Raw genomic sequence first — 24,320 nt, 5'->3', positions numbered from 1 at the left:
CCATTTCAGCTCTCAGAAATTACATCAAGCAGAGTTTCAGCATTGCGGGCAGAACCGGTGCACAGTCTGGGCCCTGCAGTGACAGAGCAGAGGAAAGGAAAGGAATCCACAAAAACAAGGGCCCGATGCTAATTCAGGCCCTAGTCTCCTTTTCATGTAAACTGAACCCCCTCCCTCTTCCAGACGAGATAAGCCTGGCTCCCCCGGCCTTGCCACTACTCAGACAATGTACACTGCAGGGATGACTCGCGCTTTAACAATCTCTCCACTGTACTGGGCACAAACATGGTTTCCATCACCATCAGGCATCTATTTATTTTCCAGACAAACATATTTCCTGTGGCCAATGCAAACACAACCCTACTTACGTCTGAGTCTCCTCTGGTCCTCACAGCCTGGGCTACCAGGACAAAAAGACAGAGGAGATTTGCCAGCTCACCCACCTCCACCCCCAATTCTTTGGCACAGCCCCTCATTTGTCCCCAGCATCTGTAGGGCTGCAGGGGCAAAGATATTTCCCTAGCTACGCCTGCTCTCCCCCATAGCATTTGCACAGATCTGCCCAGTGGGAGGCTGTGGTAGCCCCTCCCTATCCCGCCTCCCCATGCTACCCTTTCCTGCTCCTTCACCCACAGCTCTCTATACCTCACTGCAGCAGAGGCATGCCCAGGGCTATTGCTGCCACGTGACCCTGCAGTCAGCAGCCCCAGCGCTGGAGGAATCTGGGGGGCTACCCGGGTTTTCTATGATTACTTCTGCTGAAATTAAATACAAAATCTGACGCATGCCCAGAGTGGGGCAAGGGGTACCTCCCGACACACACCACATAGGCATGGGCCCCCCCAGATAAAACAGCACCAGGCCATGAAATCTACCTCTCTGGAGCCTCAAAAGTGCATCCTTCTGGGAGTTGGATTAGACTAACGCATAAACAGGGGCACTGAGCTCCTGGGCCTTTTAGCTGCCTGTGAAATCAGACTGTTCACCGGAAGAACGGGCTATGGCGGACAACAAAACGTGAGCGCGTTAATCTTTTCAATTTAGCATTAACACTGTTCAGAGACTATTTACCATGAGGGTAGCTACTAGTCTACCCAGTTTTCCCAGAACCCTCTTACTATGGGATGTGGTCAAAATGCCCCACAGCCCGCATTTCTCTGGCTGCAGGGTGAGAAGGGTCTCAGTATCTCATGAACGGCCCCTGCTTATTGGGAATTTATTCCTGTCTCAGCGTTACTGGATGCTTAGGGGCTATGTGAGAAAATGTGCACAGCCTACAGCAGGCAAGGCCCGGAAGAAGAGAAGCCCATGGGGCTCGCTGAGAACGGGCTGCTAGCACCCCTGGCCTTTTCTATCCACCCACATCAAGGAGCAGCGCAGGAAAAGGAGCAGGCTCTGCAAAAGCCACTTCATCACGGCCCAGGAGGGAGAAGATATGGACTGGGCCAAGCCTAGCCTCCCAGCCTGCATGCTTCCACCAGTGTGCCAGGGAATGTATGCTTAACCGGGCATGGCTTGGTGCAGTTTACTCCCTCCCTGGGGCAGCAAGCAAGCTGGGAAAGCGATTGTGAGTCTCTGAGTCACAACGCCCCACCCAGGCTGCCCCTGCGGGCAGGCAGGGAAACAACATGCTTCCCCTTGTCCTGGGTTACAGCGAAGCCCCGGCTGAGCCCAGAGAAGAGGCTGGTCCTGTGTGACTACTAAGCAGCAGCCACTTAGTGCACTGTGGCTAGCCCCATAAAGCACAGTGAACTCTGACTGGGCGACAGTGCTGCCTTTCAGGTTTAAAGGAACCTGGCTGCAAAGGGCTGCAGTATAGACCACGACTGATGAAAGCACCCCTAGCCAAGAAAGCACAGAAATTCCACTGAACACGAGGCCTGGGCACCACTTGAGCCCTATGGGCTTATGGCCTTACTACTGCTAGCTCAGGGAGAGGGTGTCCGAACGAAGAGGGATTCTGAATCGCAGCCTTACTTCCCGCGAGACGCACTGAGAGGAAAAACCCGATTCACTCTGAGCAAATATTCCACCGGGGATTGCTTTTAGAGTGCGTGTGATTTTACAGCCTGCCGCGTGATCGTTTGGGCAGTGTGGCACTACTTAAGTCGCACAGGGTTCTTTGTAAAAAGAAATCCCCTCGCTCTTTAAATAGCATCCGGCCCCAGAGAGCAGCTGCCTGACCGATCTCTGTTACACTCTGAAGTGAACGGGAGGCTCAGGCAGTGTAAATATTTGCAGTGGTTCATTCCATGGAACAGCACATGTCAGAGCATCCAGCGCACGGACTAAATCGGCTTCAATGAGAACTTTCTCCAACCCTCCAATGGCTTCTGGAAATAGAACAACATGGGCGCAATAACCAAACATACTGGGCAACCCCTTTCCCCAAATCTCCCCTTGCAACCGATCCAGCAAAACAGTGGGCAGGCCCACTGACCAACTGATCCCACACTGTTGAGTTTAATGGGAGTTTTGCCACTGGCTCAAGGAGAGCAGGATCAGGCCACACGTGAGCAAAGTTATGGACATGCTGCTCCAATTCATTTTCACACACCAACATTCAATTTAAAACTGTAACCCAGCCATGCACATGATGGGCCAACACTGCCCTCAGACCCACTGCCCGTGCAAAGGCAGAGTTTGGGCCACAACATACAATAGCCACATGAAGTTCTGCTCAAACCAGAGTCACTCACTTTTTTTAGTCCAAGGAAATCCATCCCATTGTTCTAAAACCAAGTCAGATTAAATCCAGGCAGTATCATTTGTATTAACCTAAGTTGCGGGGTGGCTGAAAGGCATGTACTGAAGATGTCTGACTGCTTGATATGCTCAGGCTGACCTAGAGACCTAGGAATATGGAGTATCTATGGTGATCTACTGAACTAAATCCCCCAATCTAATAAGCATATTTTATTTTCTTTGTGTGATGCCAGGAATAGGGATTAACATTAATACATTTTGTGGAAATCATGACTTCAGAAGCTGAAAGGTTAATTCCATGCACCCATAGATTAAATCTGTTCCCAAACCTTGCATGTAACAAAAGCTGCAAGGCTTTCCTTTGTAAGGGTGTCAACTTTCTCATACAGACTGCAGCTTCTGCTGTGCCAGAACCCCTGACCTAACCTCTGCCCATGGGTGCATTGATGTAAATCTGACAGGTTTCAGAGTAGCAGCCGTGTTAGTCTGTATTTGCAAAAAGATGCATTCTGCATCCGATGAAGTGAGCTGTAGCTCACGAAAGCTTATGCTCAAATAAACTGGTTAGTCTCTAAGGTGCCACAAGTACTCCTTTTCTTTTTGTGTAAATCTGAGTAACTCTTGAGGTCAGTGGTGTTCTGGATGCACACTGGCCCAGCTAAGAGAAGAATCTGCCCCCTAAGTCGAATAGGAGGGCTACAGCCATGATGCTGCCTGTCTCTGAGTGAGTGTGTAGTTCGCTCAGGTTTTTTTTTGTACGGGAGAACAAGAGCAACCTGGAAAAATTAGACAGATGAAAACCCATCAAGCACAGGCATAGGAACCTGTTGATTTATTAGGGCTGCAGCCTGAAGCTTTCTAACACCTCACATAAACCAACCGATCAAACCTGCAATATGCCACCTCTTCCTGTATTACAGCTTTGCTCAACATCCTGGCTTCCTCACGCCCTGCTCTCAGCATTCACTGGGAGCTGCTTACCATACGCCAAGTCAGCCAAGTGATAAAGAGGGCTTGTTATTCTGCAGTCAAGGGGAGTGGAAGAATCCAAGGATTCACATTCCAGTGGAGAACAGCCTTCCAAACAGCACTTGGAATGATCTTGAAAATGCTACTTTCTAAATTCCTTTCCTTTGATAAACCTGCAGGCACCTGGCCCCTCCTAGCTCTTGTTATTTGCAATTCTGTAAAACAGGGGATAGCTAGAGACTGCAGAATTCTCTAAAAAGGCAGCCACTGAGCTCAGGAAGAGATCTTCCATTACCTAGATCAGGTCTGTGCAGGATGAAAGCCAGCTTGTCCTGTTAGCATTTATTTGTATCCGCACAGACATGGGCCCCTTCCTGATCTGGCTAGCAACAGATTTTCCTGTCAGCCCACATGACCTTTCCTGAGGACATCTGCAGTGTCTATAGACATATGACAGGAGTAGCTGCCATGTCATTAGCAAGTCTGGAATGCAGCACGACTGCTGTGTATGTCCGTGAATTCCAAGCGGTAAAAGGGTGCGCTTCCTTGCTATAGTGGATAGATTTACTTCTGCTAGATCTAGCGGAAATCTCTATGCCAACCTTTGTACCTGCTCCTCTGATAAAGAAATGGGTTAAAAGACTCCTCTTAAGACTTTTTCCCAAAGAGGAGAATTCCTGCCTGGACTAAAAAAAAAAAAAAAAAAAGGAGTCCTTGTGGCACCTTAGAGACTAACATATTCATTTGGGCATAAGCTTTCGTGGGCTAGAACCCACTTCATCAGATGCCAGGACTGTTTCCTGAAAGGATGCTTGACCTGCTTGCTTGGATTGGACGAAATACACATCAAAGTCTCCCACCCACTTCCAACAGCTTTCCAATCCTAAAACGCAAACTCCACTCTCAGAAAGGACTTCCCGGGCTTTGTACATTACTATGGAATACTCCACAAACATTATTTTCATTCATATTACACCAGCCAGTTCCCGCCCCTGAAGAGCTCACAGTCTGAATACACAAGTTAAGAACTTGTGGGAGGGGAGACAAGCACAGAGAAGTGAAGTGAGCTCTCAGGTCGGAGCTGCACACAGGAACTAGGCAGTATTATATTGTGCTCCTTGCAAATTACTTGTTCCAAATTACTGAGGCTGCAAAAGAGGATATATGCCTACGACAAGACAGGCAGGGGAAGAGATTTCACTGCTCTACTAAACGGTTTCAGGGTGTTCTGGAGGTGCACATCAGCAATCCACAAGCTGTGACTGTGCTGAGAGTTGAAATTAACACAAGATTACATTCACTGTGCTGCACATTTCCACATGACTGAACTCATACTCTGTGAGTTGGACACGCTGTCTGCAGTGGATCATTTCCCTTTTTCCTCAAAGCCGTATTTGCTTGGGCAGAGGAATCCCTGCAAAGCGAGCCCAGAGAGTCCCCACCTTTTTGGCACACTGAGACACTCCCCACATCGCTAGGCACAGCCAGCTAAAAGCTATTTCCCTCATTTGTCGCAGCTTCTTTTAGCCTCACCGAGAATAACCTCCTGGTCTGTCTAGGTCCATCAGCCACCCACGTGGAGCAGCCTGCCTTCCTGACTTACCTGGTCTGGTTCTCTCACCGCACACCCTGGACCTGACAAGCCCTGCTGGCTCACTGGGCAGCCATGGTTCTGGGGCATGGAGCCAGAACATCTGGGGGTTTCCAGCAGTGTTGCTTCCTCATCTCCCCAGTCCACTGGAAAATCGAGGAAGAGTGAACGGCTGGGAGGAGGGATGTGAGGACATAGAGGAAAGAGTAGGGTATGGGAATCAGTAAACCTGTGGGGAGGGGAGAGAGAGGCCATATATAGGAGTGGAAGGGAATCAGGCTGTTAGGGAGTGAGGCTGAACGGGGGTCTTCGGATGGGGAGTCAGGACTCAACAGGGTCCCTGCAGAAGAAAGTACATCTACCCCACCAGACCTGCAGTACTGTATGAAAAATAAACACCCCCAAGTGCAAAGAAATGGGATTCTCAGCATCAGAATTCAACCTCTATTCAGAACAGTTCTGTGGCTGACCTAGACTAAACCCATCCCTACCGCATCTGGTGAACATGTAAAGCTAGAAGACTACCCCATTAAGCGATCACATCCCGTGCATGTCCTGTATTCCATTCCCAGTGTCACTGGGCTCCTCAAGTACCTGTCCTTAGGCAGAAACTCCCACTGAGATCAAATTCCACCTTCCCCTGTCTGATTCACTTGGGAATACCCCGACCTGATATTCGCAGCACCACGAGGCAGGGATTGCGGTGTCAGGGCCCCTGTGTTGTGGCATCACGTGAATGAATCAAGGAGGAAGGGATCTGATTAGGCAGAAGGAATCTTTGATTTACACACCAGTATCTTGGCAATGGGCAGCAACAGAAGGAAATACAGGAGACCGTGAGAGGTTAGTAACATTTGATTACATGCTGGGTTTTGTTTTTAAACTTTGCTTGAGTGTAGCAGCGGCTCTTCAAAGGACTAATCTCCGTGTGACTGTTCCTAGCCTCAACCATGCCCCCGCGGATAATGTGTACTTAGAAAAAACCACAATCCAAATATGCCTAAGCTCTCAGGCCGGTTGCCCACAACTTCAAGATGCCTATATGTGCCCTCAGCACCCCTTTGCACAGATACACTACAGATAGGCACTCCCCACTCTCTCATGACAGACACTCCCCACAGGGGGAGCAGAAGGGGGCAGACTGCAGCACACTCCTGAAATCCAGTCTGGTTTTCTAGATGTGCCCTGGAGAACCAATGCACATAGCTGCACAGAAGTCGGGCTGCACCCTTATTATTCTTTTGATGCTCCCATGATAAAGATCTGCCACAGACCAATGCCATGGCAAGGCAGACAGAAAGTTAATCCATCAGAGAGACCTTCTTTCATAACAAGGTGGTGAGGCCATTAGCAGCTGTCATTTGCCCATTCGTAACCAAGGCAATGGAAGGAGCTCTCTTCGTCTCTCCTCTACCCAGGGCCACGTTCCCAGGGTTCAGAGTAACAGCTGTGTTAGTCTGTATTCGCAAAAAGAAAAGGAGTACTTGTGGCACCTTAGAGACTAACCAATTTATTTGAGCATAAGCTTTCGTGAGCTACAGCTCACTTCATCGGATGCATACTGTGGAAAGTGTAGAAGATCTTTTTATACACACAAAGCATGAAAAAATACCTCCCCCCACCCCACTCTCCTGCTGGTAATAGCTTATCTGTAAGGAGAGCACTCTCCTTACAGATAAGCTATTACCAGCAGGAGAGTGGGGTGGGGGGGAGGTATTTTTTCATGCTTTGTGTGTATAAAAAGATCTTCTACACTTTCCACAGTATGCATCCGATGAAGTGAGCTGTAGCTCACGAAAGCTTATGCTCAAATAAATTGGTCAGTCTCTAAAGTGCCACAAGTACTCCTGTTACCAGGGTTGACAAAGCAACACCCTCGGGGCCCCGTCCTCTTCTCTCCAGTGGCATGTGGGTGCCCCCAACTCCACAGAAGCTGGGAGCAGCCAACAAGCTCTCTCAAGCTGTGCCAACTGCCTCCATCTGCTGGTGAGGCTCCCGTGCATAGGCCAGACAAGCCAAGAGGTGGAGTGGAAGCAAGACCTTCCCAGTGGGGCACCGGAGAATTCCATCTGTGCCCAGGCCTGGTGGGATCATCCCCCTTCTCTCCCCTCACTTCCTTTACATCACCACAGAAACTCTGTAAACATGAACTCCTTCTGCCTCCGGGGCTGGATGCTGACCGGGGTACATGGTGCCTCATGTGACTGCTAATTTCTCTTTCAGAGGAGTGCAGCTTTCTGAAGCACAGCCGCAGAGCATGGGGAAGAGGGGTGAAGGGCTGGAGAGCGAGGGGAGAGAGAGGGAGAAGATCCGCTCTGTCTCAAACAGGAATTAATTCATGGCAGTCCTAGGACCTGTCATACACAGGAGGTCAGACCAGACGATCACAGCACTCCCTCCTCACCTTAGAATCTATGAAGACAAACACTGCACACACAAGTCATGCTCTGTAACGTGATTTTCAGAGGCTCTTGCACTGATCTGGGAATCATATCAATTCTGCATGATTGATTTCAGTAGCACTACACTGATTTCCACCAGCTGAGGATCTAGCCCAAAGTGTGGGTGCACGGGATCCACAGCTGTGCTAGGCTGGACTGGGGTTTCTCTCTCCTGTGCAACCATTTTATGACATGTGAAAACATCTGCATTCTGCTATTGTGAAAAAAAACCCTTCTTCCCTGCAGGGTAGGCTGTCACCTTGCAAACAAGGTCCACACACTGACCTTCTCTTTCACTGACGGTGACCTTATTAGTACTAATCATGTTTCTAATAATATCTGGCACTGTAAGCACACCATCTGCTGTAACATTGCTGTAAATCTTTAAAAAAGGCAAATGTGTTTGGTTTAAGCATTTTTCCTTTCCAACACATAGTGTTTCCTTCCAGGAACAAACGTCTCACAATTGCTTTAAACTAAATCTTCCCCCAAAGTTGCAAACTCTGGACTGAATCCAGCTATACTGAATTACACTGGGACCAGGTTAAAGCTCCAGCAAACCAGCAAAAGCAAAAATTCAGAGTTAAAGCTGAAAATCCATCCGGCTGGAACCCCATCATTAACTCTTCTGATTGTGGCAACATGTTGAGTAAAATAACAGGGGGACGACTTGGAGGCATCAGAGTATATAGACATCCCGGGATTGCACTGAGCCAAGAGAGCCAAAGCCCCAAGATGTCTTGGTAGCAGCAGCTCGACAATTTCCTCCTTTGTTATATTCTTTATATTGTATGGATAAGAGTAAATTTTATACTGCATTATATTATAGCAAACACTTATATTTAAGGTTTCAGAGTAACAGCCGTGTTAGTCTGTATTCGTAAAAAGAAAAAAGAAAAGGAGTACTTGTGGCACCTTAGAGACTAACCAGTTTATTTGAGCATGAGCTTTCGTGAGCTACAGCTCACTTCATCGGATGCATAGCATATTGTGGAAACTGCAGAAGACATTATATACACACAGAGACCATGAAACAAAACTTCCTCCCACCCCACTGTCCTGCTGCTAACAGCTTATCTAAAGTGATCATCAAGGAGGGCCATTTCCAGCACAAATCCAGGTTTTCTCACCCTTCCCCCCCCCTCCCCCCCCAGACACACATACAAACTCACTCTCCTGCTGGTAATAGGGATGGGTTATTACCAGCAGGAGAGTGAGTTTGTATGTGTGTCTGGGGGGGGGGGGGGGGGAAGGGTGAGAAAACCTGGATTTGTGCTGGAAATGGCCCTCCTTGATGATCACTTTAGATAAGCTGTTACGAGCAGGACAGTGGGGTGGGAGGAAGTTTTGTTTCATGGTCTCTGTGTGTATATAATGTCTTCTGCAGTTTCCACAATATGCTATGCATCCGATGAAGTGAGCTGTAGCTCACGAAAGCTCATGCTCAAATAAACTGGTTAGTCTCTAAGGTGCCACAAGTACTCCTTTTCTTTTTTCTTTTTACTTATATTTAAGCTGAACACTTATTTACTTTTGGGGAGAGATTGCCTACCTGTCCCAGAATGGAGATGGAGGATTTAATCACCTTTAAAAATAAATCCTTTTAAAGAACATAGTAGCCATCGCTGAAGTCTACCGATGCAGCAAGAGTTCTCTCAGAGCCAGTTTGGATACCCTAACTCACATTGACTTCAATAGGACTACTATCTATGGTCCCCCTTACTATAGTTTCTGAGCACCTCACAGTCTTTAAGAAGCTTGTCTTTTGCTATTTTATGGACAATAATAAATGACTTTTTAAGATGCAGTAGGTCAAGCTTTGCCCACATAAGGCAATTTCAGTGAAGCACCTCAACGCATTTATTTAATAGCCACGCAACGATATTTACAGGGTAAGATTTTCAACAAGAACTCAGCTCCTCTTTTGAGCATCTAGCCACCTATTTAGCTGCCTAAGTGGGAGCTGTTGGGTGATGATTTCTTTTGAAAACCTGGCCTGCATTGATTATATTTACTGATAAGCTTCCAAGCCCCTCAATTATATATGTATAAATTACTGCACCCTCTTTTCAAATGGATAAGCCAGAGTGTTATGGTCAGCAAAGGGACCATGTCAAACTGGCACCATCTTGCTGCAAAGATCTGCTCTGTGGGTTATTCAGAGTCGTAGCCATTAATTTGTCTAAGTGTTTTTACTGCTTTCCACTCCTGCTAGCGCTGCTGCGCCAACGTAGCTATGAGAACAGGAGGTGGGTTCTCTGCTAGCTCGGCATCACCAACACAACAGGGATGTCAGGCACCAGCCCTGCAAGCTGCTCCACAAAGTGAGCCTCTGTGCCTGCGCAGACTGCCCCCCCCGCCCCCCAACACAGACAGACAGGGGTCTGTCTGTGGAGAGCAGCTTGCCGGGTCGGGGCCTACATTCAGATTGCACAATACTGATACCAGTGTGAGAGCTGCAAAAAACAGAGCTTGACTTTCAGCTACTCAATCGAAGCGAAGGAAAGCATGCCTCGAAACCGGAACTCTCCTCAATTCTACCTAGGGCCCATTTCACCTCTCACTCACACCAGCGTGCCACAGGAGGGACCCCAATGACGTCCGCTCAAAGGAGGGGTAAACAATAGGGAAATCAACCTGTAGGTATAACTCTGGGTTCTGAATCCAGTGCTGTTTGTAACATTTGTAATCCAACAGAACACCTCGGTGCACTCAGCATTACACAGCATTCAGCAAACTACAGCTCCTGACAGGCTGCACCTCCATAAACCTACAAACCTGAACCAGACACTTAGGGTATGTTTGCACTGCGATTAGACACCCCTGGCTGGCCCGTACCAGCTGACCCAGGCTAAGGGGCTGATTGATTATGGTATAAATGACCAGGCTCAGGCTGCAGCTCAAGCTCTGGGACTCTACCCCCTCGCAGAGTCCTAGAGCCCGGGCTCCAGCTCAAACCTGAACATCTATACCGCAATTAATCAGCCCCTTAGCCTGAGTCAGCTGGCACAGGCCAGCTGCAGGATTTAACTGCAGTGTAGACATACACTCAGAAAGTGTTCCCTGCTCTTCAGATGGTTTCACATATAACCATGGAGTTCCCTGATGCATTCCAGTATCTATCACACCAAGTCAGCCTGTGGCAACATAATTCACAGAAATATAGAAAACTGAACTGATGATGCACAGTGCATGCAGAACCACAGGCAGGGAGGTTATGTCACTGCAGATAAGATTACAAAAAAAATCTACTTCATCTTTAAACAGTAGTTTCATGTTAGCACCTGGAGACTTCCAGCACGCCTTACATCACAGAAGAGCCTTTACACAGGCTGACGGGGTGGAAATGTGTGAGCAGCTGTTGAATAGTTTAGGTCTGTGATTTTGAGAGAGGATGCCCCAGTGGTAGCAGAGAGGATAGCTAAATGGAAGTACAGCCTGTGCTAAATGAAAATCAAATCGATTATTTTTAGCCCCCGTTGTAGAACCTTTCTGCTTAGTGAGGCCCACAGCACTTACAAGACAACAGAAGCACAGCAGAAATCTTAATTTAGAGCAACTTTTGTAGAGATGGTGCAGTGTTATCTCTAGTGCTATTGACAGAATCCATGGATTTTGCATGCTATAGCAAGAAGCATGTATTGCCATGCTAATGGACTTTGACCAGACTGGAAGCCAGAGTGCACTACCCTCTTATCAGAGGTTACCTTATCAAAGAGCCTTGTGAAGAGTGAGTGCTACAGGTCAAAGGGCAATGACAGGCCAACTTGCATCATGTCACACACAGCGTTCAGGGTACCTGGAAGCCTAACTGCGCACATGCACGCACTCAGCTGTATCTGTGCAATGGCCACCGTCTCGGCTGACACACTGGGATTGAACTGAGGACCACCAGGGCTAAAAGCAGGAGCTGCTTCAGTGCGAGCTAAAGCTCTCTAGCTGGGGTGGTACCAGACTCTCATCCTCTGCAGGCCAGCACAGAAGGGGCCCTGCAACACATACTCACCAATGGGCTGCACCTGCAAGACAAGTGCCTGCATTCGCACCTGCACAGCAGGTAACTGCATCCGATGTTTTCGCCCACCGTTGGCAGGCACAAACATGGTCAGTGCCACTTAAGTGCCCATATTTGAATAAAATGACCCTGATTGTCAGCGTATGCAAGGAAAACAATAGTGCTAAGCTGGGTGGTGAGTGGTGACAGGGAGAGGGAAACTACCATGGGAATTGGGGAAGGTATACAAAGTAAAATTCCTCTCCCGCTTGCTGTCACTACCCTGGGCCCTGCACCAACAAGTTACCCTGCTTGAAGCATGAGGAGTGCCTCTGAAGTCCATTCACACATGCTGAAAGTTAAGCATCTGCTTCAGTACTTTGCTGAGCTGGGGCCTAGCTAGGAGGCTCTGTGCTAAGTGAGATGGCACCTTGTATTCTGGGCCACACTGCAGCCTGTCTGGGAAAGGTCTCCACGATGAATCAGTTCAAGCAGCGTGCAGATAATCTGAAGGGTTCAGAGTCATACCCAATCAAACTTTCTCTACTGCTTTTTTAGGCAAACGAAAACAGGAGTCAGCACTTCACCACCATCTACCCAACCAGAATGCCAAGGTTACTCTTGGCTCAGGTTAATGCCGAAAATGCTGCTCGCTCTGCACCTGTGGGACACCAATTAGCCCCGACTCAGAAATGGGATCTGAGACCCCTCTAACCACATCCAAGGGGTAGGCTCTGCACTGCGCGAGGGGAGGCTCTGCACTGGGAGAGGAGATGCTGGCAGTGCAGCATGTGGAAAAGCCCTTCCTGAAGCTGCTTTGACTCTACCACTGAGCTCCTGGCCTCAGAAATGTGGTCAGGGGACCCAATCCTGCCAATTTCCCGGGTGTTGAAATGAACATACACACAGTCCGGAGGGCCCAGCGCAAGGAGAAGCTGTAACAGATCAGGGGGCGGGGCTATGAAGAAGGAAGGCAGTTCTACAGCCACGGGTGTGTAGCTAGCTACAAATACAGCAGCACTGTGAATCTGATGCCCCCCGTACATTTGAACTGGGTTAATTAAACCACTATTTTAACATGACGAAAGTGTTAGCATAGCTCTGCCCGCTGCCACACCTTGCCAGAGCTGGTTCTGGGGCCAAAAGCTCCACCTTCCGAGCTAAATTAAGCCCTAAAGCCAAACGATTCTTTGGGAGGGATCTTCCCTGGCTGGGAATCGACACCCATGTCCCTCTTACGGGCAAATCTAAACCTGACCCAACAGTCCCCCCGATTGCTCTCCTGTACATTGCACAGAACGAGGCCAGTCCTGCTCTCCCGTCTGTGCAGCCTGCCGAAGCCTGCTGGGCTGCCAGGTCTGGGGAGCAGAGCTGCCCAGCCGGAGGGAAGAGACGACCCAAGCTGAGGGTTTCGATAAAAACAAAGGGTACAGCTGTTTTCAGCTCTGCAGCCCCTCCACTAGCGGCAACGCACTGCACCGACATTCATGGGGCCGAGTTAAAACCCACTCACCATCTCCCCACAGGAGTTAAACCCCAACCTAATTCAAAGAGAGACCCCTTGTTTTTGCATATCCGGGCAGAAGAAGTGTTGCAGAGACACTCCATGTGGGCAGGCAGTGGGCAGTTGTGGATGACCAAGAAAACAGCACTTGGTGATTCTGCTGTGGAGCAGCGCTCCAGAGGGGAGCAAATTCCTGCCAGGTCAGTTGATTCCTTTACACAGGAGCCACAGCGCTTTGCTTGAGGGCAGGTGCTCCCACACACCTGTCAGGTAAGAACTAGCCTTACTTAGACAGAGAGAAACATGCAGCTGGTGAAATGCTTCCCAGGAAAATATCGCTAGACAAGAGTAAGTGAAAAACGACTGAAAACGTGACCTTTGCTGGTTCAGGAGTTCTTTTTTTTAGATGTCCACCTCACTCAGACTGACCAACTCCACAATGCAGCTTGCTGCTCTTGAGCTCCACAAATCAAAGTAAATAGCAGAGATGCTGAGTTTCCAAAAGGGATCATTACAAAGCACAACAACTGACTGGAAGGAAAATACCTAAGGACACTTCCTATGCACAGTCAGTGCCCAAGTACGATCCATTAACTGCTAAATGGGCCAACATGCCAAATATACCTTACCCATGTATCAGCCAAGTGGCTTACGGAAGCCATCACCGTTGAGCTGAGTAAATAATACGCACTTTAATTCTTTTGGTAAGAATGAATTTGGTGTCATGAAAGGGGCCAGGCTGATAACTGAGGAGGCTGATCTCACAGAACAGGATGGAGAGCAGCAGCATAAGCTTCCCTGCGCTGCTCCTGCAACTGACCTTCACCCTAGCTAGAGAGGGTCTGAAGGGAGGTCACTCTCCTTCATCTCTCTTCTAATAATGCCCGTAGGGATGTGGGCATCTATCCATCCACTGAGAGCTGTGCTGAGACCACAGGCCAACATGCAGCCATCCGTCATGGCGTGGCAATCCCCATGCAGAAGATCTACATCTCTCCACACAGCCAGGGAATGTGCACTTGGAAAGGCAAACCCCAGAGAAGTGACGTGGGGAACCCGGGAGATCGTGCAAAAGGGATGGGCCGAATCAGGCCCATTAGGCTCAGTCCTGTCTTGGGGCTGGCACAGAATTGTACTGCCCCAGGGGGGAGACCAGGAATGGAGACTGACTCAGGGAGGCACAGCTGTTCCCCAGGGCATAGATCCTGGAGCAGCCTGCTCCCAGCCAGTGCCACTTGTGGCCCCATCTCCACAGGGCTATTGGTACGCAGACAACGCTGTAATGATGGGACAAGCGTGAAGGGCAGAGCTGAAGAAAGAAAAGCCCCTTGCTGACAAGGAGTTACAGTGATGTTGATGGGGCTGTCCCATAAGTAACTCTTCTCCAGGCCTGGGAGGGCGCTAACCCAGGGCCTCTCCAATGGAGCCAACCAAGAGCCCTAGGGATCCCTATTACTGCAGCTCATGAGTCTCCGAGATTGATCCCATGGGCGATTAGCCAGACCGGACTCTCCCCATGGCACCCTCCTGCCCCACCCAGATGTATGCCGTGACTGTGAGCAGAATGCAGAGTGTTACACAGGGACATTAGGCAAGCTAATGTTCTGATCCGCTAACAGCTGCAGCAGTATGCTGGCAGAACACAGGGTTCTACTCTGCTTTTTTCTCTAGACCACATCACAAGGCATCAGTGCCGCTGCTCCAGCCATGGCCCAGGGCCCTCCTAGATGGCCACCTCCTTCCAGGCATTTCGAAACTCATTTATAGCTTTTAATTAAAGAAGCAAAAAGGCTTCCCACCTCCCTACAGCCCCCTGGGGCACAGAGGTTCCAAGGGGGCAGGGCCATGACTCCGGCCTCCCATCCTGGCCCTGAACTTGCCAAAGGAGCTAGCTGCCCACATGTAAGCTATTAAGCTGAACCCCATAAGTGGGCACACTGCCTCTAGGCCACCCCTCCACACAGTGCTGTGCCTACAAGGCACAATCAACCTGTGTTAGGCTCAGAGCAGCTAACTAAGGAGTTTAGCCTCTTACATGACTTCACTGTTGCTCCCGCAAAGAGCAAGATGGCCCTGAAACCAGCCATGTGGGACCTGTCACAGCCCAGCCGCGATCACAGGAAAGCTGGGTCAGACTTAACAACGCTGCCCCCAGAATCCATCCTGGGAGGCACTTTGCACACAGATGGGCAGCCACCTTGCAATTCCCAGCATCATGGCATCAGGGTCAGCAGGGGCACAAAACTCTCAACTTCTCTAAATGCATCAACAAAGTGAAGAATCCTGGAGACCCCAGGGACAACAACAGGCAGGGGCTGTCTGCATGCAGAACACAATGCAAAAGAAAACCTGCACACTGTGCATGCACAGGAACTCTCTGCCTGTCTCCTCATGGTATACTATGCCCTTGCTTGCTGCCAGGTACCACAAACCACCTGTCCTGGGAGAATGCAACTCACCAAGCTAAGATAACACATTCTCAGCTCTGGAAAGAACAACCAGAACAATGAGCTTGGCCCTCTCTAGAGCAACCTCAAAAAACCCATCTGCTTGCTATAGCTGCCCACCATGAGCAGAGAAAAGGAATTACTAACATTTGCAGATAAATAAATCAAGTGAAAAATCCTGGAGCTGCAAAGAGCAGAACTCTACGGAGAACCCTAAATAAACCTAAGCTATTTTGTGTTCACTGCTGCAGTGAGGCATGCATTGTGCAGATTAAAAACATAGGCTATATACTCTACTCCGTGCATGTCACACACGAGCTTCAGAAGTAACTTCTCCCACCACAATAAACCAACCGTACGTACACAACACTCTACTTAAAAAGAAAAGGAGTACTTGTGGCACCTTAGAGACTAACAAATTTTTGAGCATAAGCTTTCGTGAGCTACAGCTCACTTCATTGGATGCATTCAGGGGAAAATACAGTGGGGAGATTTATATACATAGAGAACATGAAAAAATGGGTGTTATTAAGTCATATGACAGAGTATTCGTGAACAAGTGCTAAAATAAACATGCCATCTACATTAGCTTCCTAGTTTTCAGTCTCATCTCCTCGATTGCACCTATGAAAGGGGAGTCTGCTGCTAGTTGCAAAGGATAAATACCAGTATCTGTGTGCTGACAAAATTACTACATTACATACCCCCTCCCCCCCCCCCTTTTTTTTTTTTACACAACAGACTGAATCGTAATGCACAGAACAAAGGTGATCAGGCCCTAAGAAATGTGTGTTATTTTTACATTAAGTATATTTATTTCCTTAATTTCAACTATGGCACTGTTACCAAAAAATCCCAGTAATTACAGATTTTTTATATATATATTTTCATTCCCCTCTTTTAGGCTCTGATTCAGCAAAGCAATTAAGCAAGTGCCATAAGACACCTTAGACATCCAAAAACCTGCCAAAATCTCAACAGAATGCCATGCAAAATAAATTAATTCTTGGTCAGATATGGTCATTCTGCTGTAAAATAAAAACTTCTCACAAAGGCAATTTATTTCAAAATTGTTTGTCTGGTTTACGTAGGGCTTGCCTACACATGAGAGTTACCATAATTTAGAAAAAGACAGGGTGTGACTTTAAATTGGATTAACGATTCCTGATCAACTCCATGTATGGACACACTTATCCCAGAAATAAGAGTGCCTTGTTCCAAATTAAGTTATTTCCACTGACAAACTAATCTGGAATAAAGCACTTTTATTCCAGAATAAGAATGTCCATACATGGAGTTAATTAGGAATAGCTATTCTGGAATAACTCCCCATGTGGACATGCTCTCTTTGGCTAAACTCTCTGAGATGTGGTCTAAAATTCAATTACCATCCTTCTCTTAAAAACTTCAAAGAAAATATCAATTTTTTAAAAAGAAAATGGCCATCTACTGAGCTCAGTGCTGTTTATGTTAATTCCCATAGGCTTTGAAATCTTAACACGTATCAAACCCAATTCTGGTCGCACAGCAATGTAAATCAGGGGTAACTCCACTGAAGTCAGAATAGAAGGGGTTCAAGTTTAGTATCAAGCCCATAAGGAACAACCTCATGTCTCCTAATCTCATAAGTAGATTGAATACATTTGGATAATCAAGGTTTCAGACTGCCTGGGGAGATTTTCTATGTAACTATCAGATGTCAAGTGACACCACCCAATTGTTGAAAACAAAGTTTGGATAACTGAGTTTTGAATAATCAAGGCCTTTTCTGTATCACATCTGTTACCAACACATAATTACACATGTGAATGTTTCAACGAGCTAGTTTAGTGCTGACCAACTTAAAAGCAACAACAGACAGTAGTAGTTTCATAAGGCCACAGTTTCAAATCTGACCCCAGCAAATCCAAATCTGGACATCTGAGATTTTTGGCTTGCTACATTTTGGCATCCAAAAGGTTTGGATTTTTTTCTGCACCAGTACACCAAGTAAGCAAACCTGAGATTATAAATGTTGTTTTCAAACATTAATCCATATTTGGGGCATTCAAATGGTTACAAATGTAAATCAAAGCTTCTTTGAAATTTTGGTCCATATTATATGCACACTTAATTAGTACATTTGTATCTATGAAAGTTCCTTTGCCCAGTCACATTACATATCAATTTGTGTTTCCAGTAATTCAACAATATCTTTCTTAACCTCTTTTAAAGCTGTACAGAAGCAGCCAAGAACTCAGACTCTAACAATCTGCTGTGAAGGCAATTAAAACAGAAAGGCTCACAGTAGTATGGGTTATATGCTTGAATAGTTGAGGAAAGTTAACAGATGAGCACTTATTGGAGGACTGCTATAAAGCCCTGGTATTTCTGGGCAAGTTGGCAAAACCAACTGATCAAGAGTGGCCCCCTGAAAATGCCACTGGTTTAAATGGAGTTGTATGTTAAACCTGAGCAAGGAACATGATGAGTCTAACACTTATTTGATAATTTTTAATTAATTTAAATGGCCTTATTGCAGATTAACTCCCTTTCCTCAATATTACTGTTTTGTTTCCCTTGAAATGAAAACTACAGTCATTTAATGCATGGCTGTAAATGCTATCTAGTTTATAGGGGCATAAGTACCCTGCTACCCTTTGCTGAAATTTTATTTTCTGTTTCATAGCTTCTTAAACTCATACTTCTCCATGAAACATAACAGATATCAGTACACCTCATAAACCAGCAGTACACTGGGAGGGTGTTCTTTTCCTCCAGTAAAAGATAAAAAGAGTTATCCCAATACTGTACCAAATCAGAGCCCTGAGTCTTTTCTGCGACAGTGCCTGTCAGTTCTGCTTGCCCGGGGCAGACCTAGTAAAGGGAAAGCACTGGAAATTTGTTCTCCAAAAGTAGCAGTAACTGGAGTATGATATACACATCTGAGTTCAAATAATCCTGCTCTCCTTAACAAACCTGAAGGAGGAAGCACAGTGTGTGTGTGGGGGCGGGGGGTGCCCTGGTATACAAGCTAAACTTCTGATCAGCTTCAAACAGCACCTTTTCTTCTTTTTATAATCAACTTGCCAGAGAAAGATTTCCTTCTCTTCCCCTCAGTTTCCCTCTCAAATAGCCTGAGTTCCAGGATGGGCAAGATTCAGTCCTGAACTTGCAAAATTTTGGTTCCTAAATTGGTCCCAACTCTTTGAGGCTCCAGACAGGTTGCACTGTGATGCATAATGCAGCCGCCCCAGACTCCTGTAAATAAAACTTCATAACCCACCCATTATGTATCCCATATTTCTTGGAGAGAAAATATACCAAGAGAGAGGCAGAGACACAAGCACACAGACATGTGGAACAGAGAGCTTGGCGTTTCCTTTGACAACCAGGGCTACATCTGCAACCATATCTGTTTTTACCGTTCGACGGGCATGTAATAATCAAAGAATACTAAGCTGTAATAATGTTAAGAACACTGCATGTGACCTGGTCAGTGAGGTGATGTGATTGCATACTGGGTTACCAGATATCCCTGTATTAATGTTCTGTTCCAACATAATAAGGGGCTGTGGGAAAAACAAGCAGGGAAACAACACTCTGGATCCAGATAAGCAACCGCGAAACAAACCTTGGGGGGCAACTGAAAGACAACGGAGAAAACCTATTAGCTTTGAGCATCCTATATCTTGCCTCTAATGAAGAGACACAGCTCTTCCGCAATGCTGGGAACAGAGAGCTCAAGAAAACATTCAACAGTTAAAAAGCCATTTGGGAGGGAGGGGGGCAAGTGTCAGGGGCTGCCAGGGGGACAAGGTGGCTCTGCGAAGAGCGGGATCCTTCCAGAGAATGGGAAGCCCTAGGCAAAGGCCGCCAAGTGTCTAGACAGTTTATTGCTTTAAGATCGGTTTTCTCTGAAATGCTTTTGTTCTAAATAAATACTGCTGATTGGTCATGGCTGTCCTAGCTCCCAGAGGGAGTAGCATGTAGGCACTGCCAAGAACTCAGGTCTGCTGAGGTGATCTCAGACCACGCCTAGGTGCCAACTATGAAGGGGAGAACCGCTTGATTCCACCCCAAGCCAGAGATGACGGTGAGAGGCCCAAGACCTGAGGAAGGTGCACCTGAAGAGGCCAGGAGGCGTCAGAGTCCAGCACCTGTGATAACCGTTACCTCGGCCCCCACCACACATCACCTCACACCTCTCATCTAGTCACCTGCTGAACTGTTTCTTAACTCTTGACTCTGAGTGTTCCGGAGCAAGAACCGTCTTTATTTGGCTTATTTCTACAGCCCCCTCACACAATGGGGTCCGGATCCCCAGGAGCCCAGTGTTGCCACATCTCACAGGATCATCACGAGCCTCAGGAGAGTTGGTGTGTTTCTTAAAAAATAAGTTTCCAGCCCTCACAGCTGTCAAGAAACGCTTGGAAACCTGACCCGAAAGGCTCAAAACCCAGAGAGCAAATCAAACGGACCCCACACTGATTAGTGCTTAAAAGCCTCCTCATTTCAAAGCCGATCACACAATTTTTAGGGCCTGGTGGATGATTCTGCTTTGAGCAGGGGGTGGGACTAGATGACCTCCTGAGGTCCCTTCCAACCCCGATATTCTATGATTCTGGAATTTGTTGGGTTGGCGGCACTTGGGGTCAAACATTGCTACTCCTCTCTGGCAGTTTCCTCTCTGTGGGATGAAGCAAGCTGACCCACTGAGATGGAACAGATCCAATCAGAGAAGTCTAGAGAAAACTTCCCACTCACTCTGTTCTCCTGCCATTTTAAAAGGTCTATACAGAGCATGTGCTTCTATATTGAAGACCAAGCTGTAATGAGTGTGTAAATTTATTCATTACCTAATTACACATAACAAAAAGGATGAAATACATGCTGAGCAGGCAGCTTAAGCTAGTAGCTGACCACTTTCAACAACATCTTTGATATCTCTTTTCCCATCCAAACTGGATGTTCCCTGACTCCTCCCCGCCCCGGTTAACTGCAGCCATGTGCTATTGCCAATGGGTGGGATTTGAACCTGAGCCAACCAGTGCACATGGGGATCTGCACATTTCATTCCTTGAGTCCAGCTCTGCAGAGAACTGCCTAGGGCAGAAGCCTGGGTGCTTGTCAGGAGCTCCTTACTGAGCTATAACCCGCATTATGTACTGCAGGTCACTTTAGTTAGTCCTGCCTGCAAGGCAATTTATGGGCGTTAAGTAACAGAGCCAGACTGAGTGGTTAGGCCGCTTGTGGGGAGCTCCAAACTAAAACCTACTTCTGCGGCTCTCTCAAGTGGTCCAGTAAGAGATATATTGGACTATCAGACCGAATATTTACTGTACTCCTTTTATCTTACAAGTGAATGTTATACAATTTAAAGTAAACGTATTAATCTCTTTATCCAAAATATTTGTCCGACCACTGGCTGCAGTTCAAAAGATTCAAGGGCACAAGGAACAAACTTTTTTCTTTGCTGATAAAAATATATTTCAGTCTATCACTGTTAGCAGATGAGTAATGTAAATGAACATTTGAACGGCGTTATATAACTAAGGAATCATCTGATGAACTTGGATTAACAAGAACAAAGCTAAATGCAACTTGGATGTCTGAACTTCCTATCAACATGGAACAAATGGGAAAATGCTAAGAAGGTAAAAACTAATAATACAGGTTAGACTATGTCAAATGGGACCTGGACATGGTCTTAATTTATGCATACATATTTTCACTAGTTCACCTAGCTATTGTGCCCGAAGTTTAAAATAAACCCAAGGCTTTTCAAGAAAAACTCCAAGTTAAATGGGAAATTTTTAAGATCACAAAATTACCAGATTCTTTCTAGCAATTCAGACAACAGGAAACTTATCCTACTTTAGCACTACAAGCATAAGCTCAGATTTTTCAAAAGTAAGTAGTGATTTTGAATGTCTTAGTTTTATCCAGGCCCAACTTCAGACACTCTAAAGGGAGATCACTTTTCAAAAAGTGCCCTCTGAAAAAGCAGACACCTTTAAGATGTTATGGAGGGGAGGGGATGTTGATGGAGGGGAGGGTATGACGAATTGCCTACAACAGTATGTGGCCCCTCTGTGGCTGCTATTAAGCAAGCATCTTCAATGACCTGGGATGGGACACTAGAAGGGGAGGGCTCTGAGTTACTACAGAGAATTCTTTCCCAGGTGCCTGACTGCTGGATTTTGCCCTCATGCTCAGTGTCTGTCTGACTGCTGTATTTGGGGACAGGAAGAATTTTTCTCCCAGGCCAGATGGGCAGAGACCCTGGTGGGTTTTCACCTTTCTCTGCAGCATGGGACATGGGTCACTTGTTGGTTTGAACTAGAGTAAATGGTGGATTCCCAATAACGTGCAGTCTTTAAATCATGATTTGAGGACTTCGGTAACTCAGCCAGAAGTTATGGGCCTATTACAGGAGTGGGTGGGTGAGGTTCTGTGGCCTGTGATGGGCTGGAGGTCAGACTAGATGATCATGGTGGTCCCTTCTATGTCTCAGATTCGGCACCTCAGACTTGATGCACTCAAAATCACTAGTCACTTTTGAAAAATCTTGGCTTAGGCTTTCAGTGGGTGAATTAGGATAATTTTCCTGTTGTCTCTGTTGCTGGAAAGAATCTGGTAATTCTGTAAACTCAAAGTTTCCCAATGAACTTTATCTGTGACAAGGAATAAAGCAGCATTTACTTCCTGTGAAATTGAACTCGCAGGAATGATCACTAGCAAAAGATTTAGCTCATTAACTCACATATGATTTGCACACTGTGCATCTTGTCACATCACTTGAAATATCCTGCAATCCCCAACTTTCTCAAGGCACCACTCTCCAAATATTTTGGCTGCCTATAACATATTTGGTGCAGTGTAGCTGCACCCTGATACAGGCAAATACAGCTGAGGCTGATCAATTAGTGAAAACTGTGTCTTTATTTGAAAGCACGTTTCAGAGACCTGTTCTGAATTCAAAGCCAGCATGCTCTGGACACAAAAGTTAAAAGTTGTGCTGTTCTAGGATGCTCAATTTTGGATCTCTGCTTTTCTCATTTCACTTTCATTTACGGTCTGTAATCTGAGTTCTCCATTTCAGGCATAGCCATGACCTACAATCTCAAAACGCTCTACATAATGTGCTCTCTCTCTCTCTGATGTTCGATATTCTGTACATTTGTACCAGACGTCAAAACCGAATACAAAACATAATTGTGGCAGAGTTAAAGTTTTCCCTGACTCTACCAACACTGCTGGTACCTTTCTCAGGAAACTTCCTGATACTTCCAGTGTCTGAATCTGGCTGAATGAAACAATTATGGGGTGCTAAGCATTAGCTAGGCTAGATTTTAGGGGCTATATTCTACACAAACAACATCCTCCCTCCAGAAAAATACTTGTTATACTCATCTCTCATATTCCACCCACTTGAAATGATTCAGGAAGCGAATGATAGCAAAGTGAGATTAAGCAATGTATGTGTTAGACAGTCCTCACCTTTAGAGAGTCAAAGCAGGCAATAACTCGACCATTTTCCACATGGCAACTCCGTGACGGATGGGCAAACTTGCACTCTGCATCAGATCGAGAACAAGTACCTCTCTGAAATTCTCGACATACTTCTAAAGTCAGCCATTTTGTATCACGAACCAGGGAAACGTTTACAGCCATATTAAAAACAAAAATTAAAACGCAAGCAATCACACCCTTCTTTAGGACAATATTACTGCTGATTTTTTTAAAAAGGGTAAAAAAGTGAATTCAAGTTAAATGTGAAGAAATAACTAACTTGTTGCTTTGGTAAAATTTCTATTTGTCAGCACTTAGGTTTTCATTTAAGTCAAATTGTGTTTGTTTCAACAAGAATTAAACATAAAGCCAATCATAAAATAGAAATCTTATCAGAATAACTGAAAATCAAATGAGAGGCCAGCTCCTAAAAGTGCAATTGTAGAAGTTAAAATATAAGTGTTATATTTTGTGCCACTGCCAAAGTTACTTGAAAATAACTGGCAGACTTTCAAAAGAATTCTGTGCTCTCCACTTAATGGTTTCAATTATTCTTGCAAAAAAGCATATGCGACTGGCAGCGCTTCTGTTTGCGGAATGGTCTCGGTCCTTGGGCAGAAAACTTTTTTTTTTTCCTTTTATTTCTTGGTTCTAAAAATGACAATTCGTGAGCATTAAAAGGAGCGAAAGGATGTTATCACTCAAAAATATTTGCTACATACTCGGGAAGGAAAAAAATGGCTGAGTGAACAGAGTGTAAAAAGGAAAAAAAAGTGGGGGGAGGGATGGATGAGTTGCCGTTAGGGTATGAACAGCAAGCAATGCCAAATTTAAAAAAAAAAGGGGGGGAGGGGGTTGGGGGGGGAGAGAGAGACAGCCTTAGACAGAAATCCAAGCAGCAGTGGCTTCAGGAAAGGCACTTTTCAGCAACCTGTAGGAAAAAGAGAAATAGAATCAGCTAAAACAATGCAATCTCCCCCTTGCCAAACTCTAGTTTTAAACAACTGTGTTCATTTTAACAGGAAATCTGCAGCTACTGACAGTGCGGCATAGTGCAGTCAGCCATTGTAGATAAAAAGGGCATTTCCCACATGAAGCTGCGCATGGTAAGAGGAAGCAACCAATTAGATTTACTGTTGCACCAGAAGGTCTGGGCAGCCACCCAATAAAAGAG

General features: G+C 46.3%; 1 protein-coding gene across 4 annotated transcripts in view; it reads right to left on the bottom strand.

The window, feature by feature from the left end:
* Window positions 1-23,997, bottom strand: part of MBNL3 (muscleblind like splicing regulator 3) — a 75,825-nt gene extending 51,828 nt beyond the window's left edge. For 2 of the 4 annotated variants that reach the window (XR_012640808.1, XM_074962750.1), the window contains exon 1: window positions 23,135-23,996. Coding sequence is in view for 3 of the 4 variants with exons in the window: in XM_074962750.1 (XP_074818851.1) it covers window positions 23,135-23,308 (174 nt within the window). In the remaining variant the exon portion in view is untranslated. Of the gene's footprint in view, window positions 1-23,134 lie in introns of all 4 variants that reach the window. The other 2 variants (XM_074962752.1, XM_074962751.1) reach the window with 2 other exon arrangements.
* Between the last annotated feature and the right edge of the window lie 323 nt (window positions 23,998-24,320).

Source organism: Natator depressus, chromosome 9 (genome assembly GCF_965152275.1).
Source record: "Natator depressus isolate rNatDep1 chromosome 9, rNatDep2.hap1, whole genome shotgun sequence".
NCBI classification, from domain to species: Eukaryota; Metazoa; Chordata; order Testudines; family Cheloniidae; genus Natator; species Natator depressus.
The sequence above is the reverse complement of the archived record's forward strand: the minus strand, read 5'-3'. Positions and strand labels throughout refer to the sequence as shown.